The following is a 3,107-nucleotide window of genomic DNA, read 5'->3' on the forward strand; positions in this document are numbered from 1 at the left end:
CAAAATATTCAATAAAACAAAATAAATTATGTCATACAGGATTGATCAAAAACTACAATTAAAATAAGAAAAAGAAAAAAAAAACCTATTGTATTTATTAGAAAACTGACCTAAACTTTAAAGGATCATAAACATATTTTTACTTTAAAATCTTTACGCATGATCTAAAGACTCTTGAACATCATTGTAACTTTTAGCGCCAAAACCGCATAGGTTTTGTAATGCTCCCTTGTTGTTGCTGATACTACAGTGAAGATTTCCATATTGTTTTTTTATTTAATACCATTTGGCAGATAATGTCATGGAAATGCTTTTGAATCCAACAAACCGTATGCTGCAAAGAGTGCTTACATTGTCTTATAAGTGTGTAAGTTTATTATCCCTATTCGAATTTTTAATTTTTTAATTCTTTTCTGAATAAGAATCACTTTGTGTCTTTCCTATCACATGTATTTGTGAACACACGTGCATAATTGCTGCAACGTTTACACTGTTCTCTCTCTATTTTCTAGAGTAACTCCTACTCAAAAGGAGCTTCCTTAATAGAATTCAATCTTTCAATCTCCCATATAGCTCCAACAACATCAATAACAAAAGTCTTTTTCATACTAACAAAATTGGTTCAGTTGACAATGAGTTGACTCATATCACACAAATGTGTGAGTTCAACTTTCACCGTCAGGACAAAGACTTAATTGATGAATAATTTGTAAGTACATAACATCTATCAGTGCTCTATGAATCTTGAGACATGCACGGACTCTGGTGAGCCTTCAGAATCCAATTCATTTGAACTTTTTTTATAAAAAAAGGTCTTGGTCATACTAGATGAGACAGCACGAATCAAAGAATTCTGTTATGTCTATTATAAATATACATAGTTCAAGCAATATCAATGATGAAGATGAATCATTTACACAAAGCTTCAATTTCTTATCTTCCATGAAGATCTGTCATACTCACAGCATTATTGGAACACAATTCATCTATTTCTTCAGAAGAGAATGTATTCAACATATTCTGTCTCAGGAGGAATGCAGGTTCCCTTGCAGGAGGAAGGTCCATGGTTTCACTGCTAAGCATAGAAATTACTACAGCCATAGTAGGTCTGTCTATAGCTGATTCTTGTACACATAGAAGTCCTATATGTATGCATCTCAAAATATTCCTATGATGACTTTGATCATATATTTCTGATTCTATTAAAGTTGAAATATTGTCTTCCCTCCATTGATTCCATGCCTAAATCGAAACAAAAGTTGAATTCAAGTTTTATTAGAAAATACCTACAAAAATTCTATTGTTTCAATATTAATAATATCTATTTTTATAGACTTACAAATCCTAAGAGTGTCAGAGCATTTTCGCTTTCGTAAAAGCTTGAGTTTCGTCTTTCATTGACAATCTCTATCAGCAAAACTCCAAAGCTGAAAACATCTGATTTATCTGAAAACACTCCTTGCATTGCATACTCTGGAGCCATATAACCACTGCATTGAAATTGAAATTGAACAATCGACACTTCAAGTATGTTGCTCAAACATTAGACGAACAAGAATGTACACTTACTATGTTCCGACAATCCTGTGTATTGGCATGATTTTCACTCCCTCCGAAGATTCTGGCCATACCAAAGTCTGATATTTTTGGATTCAGCTCCTCGTCTAGCAAAATATTACTTGCCTTCAAATCTCTATGTATGATTTTTAGCCTGGAATCTCTATGTAGATAAAGTAATCCACGAGCTATTCCTTCTATTATGTTGAAGCGTTTTTCCCAATCTAGGAGTTTATTTCTTGACGGATCTATAAAGATTAAAATCGTCACAACATATTATTTTGAACATATCTGAATATGCATATAAATCTTCTGTCAAGAATGCTTTATACAAAACTCATATTAAAAAGTTTCATGAAAAGTCACTAGAGGTGAATCTATTGATAAAATAAAATTACACATGATTAATAAAGTAAATTATGAAAGGCTCATTGAGGCCATCAAAAGAACTAACCAAACACATATGCATCCAAAATTAAACATGTAATAACAGTAATAACTCTTGTAGCTTGTGACAATTCTCCTATTACATTGTCACTTGTATATTCTTTAGGTGTTTCAATTTTGTTGAACTTAAAAATTGTTTTTTGTTTTCTCACTGAATCAGTAACAGGAATGACAAACATGTGTTAGCTTATATTCTATATTCAACAATACCAATAAAATGTGAGTTTGTTTGCAAAAATTTAAATCTACAACAATGATACTTACCTGGACTTGAAGCCTTTATACAAATGAAATATGCACCAATGGCAATTATAATAGTTCCCATTAATACTGAAACTGTAATAATGACTGTTCCTTTGTGCCCTTTATCTTTATCTGTAATCAAGGAAGGATAAAAATGTAAAACTGCAGAATTTATGTCCAAACAGAAAATACATTCTCCACCCCACATTTCAAAAAATCACATGTGTTTCCGAACGTGTGCTTCTGGACAGCATATTTTGTCCAAAAGTATATTTCCGGACAACACATAATTCACGTTTTTATCAAAGAGATTGGGGTGTGTGAAAAGTTCCTCCGAAAAATATTTACCTGAGACGCCGAGTTCAGCATAGGCTACGCGAATGAATAGATCAGCTCCTCCAGTTTCGAATTGTTGTATGTCAATTAGATTTCCATTCCAAGATATACAACCAATATCAGAATTATATGAATATGCAGTGCAAGAGCAATTCACCAAACACTTCCTTCTGCATTCATCTTGTTCATCTGATGACAGTTCTGCCAAATCAGGCACTTTAACCATATGAAATTCCAAAAAACTGTCTGATTCATCACCATGTGCCCTCTTGGTATCATTGTTTGCACTTTCACACTGCAAGCCTGTCCTCCTAACACATCCACTAGTCCAATTTTTTTGATTCCATTCTTGTTTGTTTCTTGGTTCAAACCCTTGTAAACAGCTACAATGTGGTGACACTTTTGAACTACAATTTCCAAATGGACCACAAAAACCATAAACATCACAATCCGATTTCGATTACTCCATGTGACTTGCCACTCCTCTTTCTCAACACTCCAAGAATTTTCATGAATTTGGCCTT

At 33.0% G+C, this 3,107-nt stretch overlaps 1 protein-coding gene across 1 annotated transcript; it reads right to left on the reverse strand.

Annotated features, from left to right (window-relative positions):
- Positions 1-841: 841 nt before the first annotated feature.
- Positions 842-3,101, reverse strand: LOC101514433 (G-type lectin S-receptor-like serine/threonine-protein kinase At1g11330). The gene is made up of 5 exons (XM_027330184.2): positions 2,596-3,101; positions 2,269-2,379; positions 1,570-1,805; positions 1,340-1,490; positions 842-1,242 (listed from the first exon to the last, which is right to left on the reverse strand). The coding sequence occupies exons 1-4, from the start codon at positions 2,807-2,809 to the stop codon at positions 1,443-1,445; spliced, it is 609 nt and encodes a 202-aa protein (XP_027185985.1). The 5' UTR covers positions 2,810-3,101; the 3' UTR covers positions 842-1,242; positions 1,340-1,442.
- Positions 3,102-3,107: the final 6 nt, after the last annotated feature.

The sequence above is a fragment of the Cicer arietinum genome, chromosome 3 (assembly GCF_000331145.2).
Source record: "Cicer arietinum cultivar CDC Frontier isolate Library 1 chromosome 3, Cicar.CDCFrontier_v2.0, whole genome shotgun sequence".
Taxonomy (NCBI): Eukaryota; Viridiplantae; Streptophyta; class Magnoliopsida; order Fabales; family Fabaceae; genus Cicer; species Cicer arietinum.

What these genes read in the sequence shown, in the direction of transcription:
- LOC101514433 (XM_027330184.2), bottom strand. Translation starts at nt 2,809, where the DNA reads ATGGTTAAAGTGCCTGATTTGGCAGAACTGTCATCAGATGAACAAGAT. An exon ending in TATAAAGGCTTCAAGTCCAG is followed by an intron (nt 1,806 to 2,268) that starts GTAAGTATCATT and finishes TAATCTTTATAG; the next exon opens with ATCCGTCAAGAAATAAACTC. An exon ending in CACAGGATTGTCGGAACATA is followed by an intron (nt 1,491 to 1,569) that starts GTAAGTGTACAT and finishes ATTTCAATGCAG; the next exon opens with TGGTTATATGGCTCCAGAGT.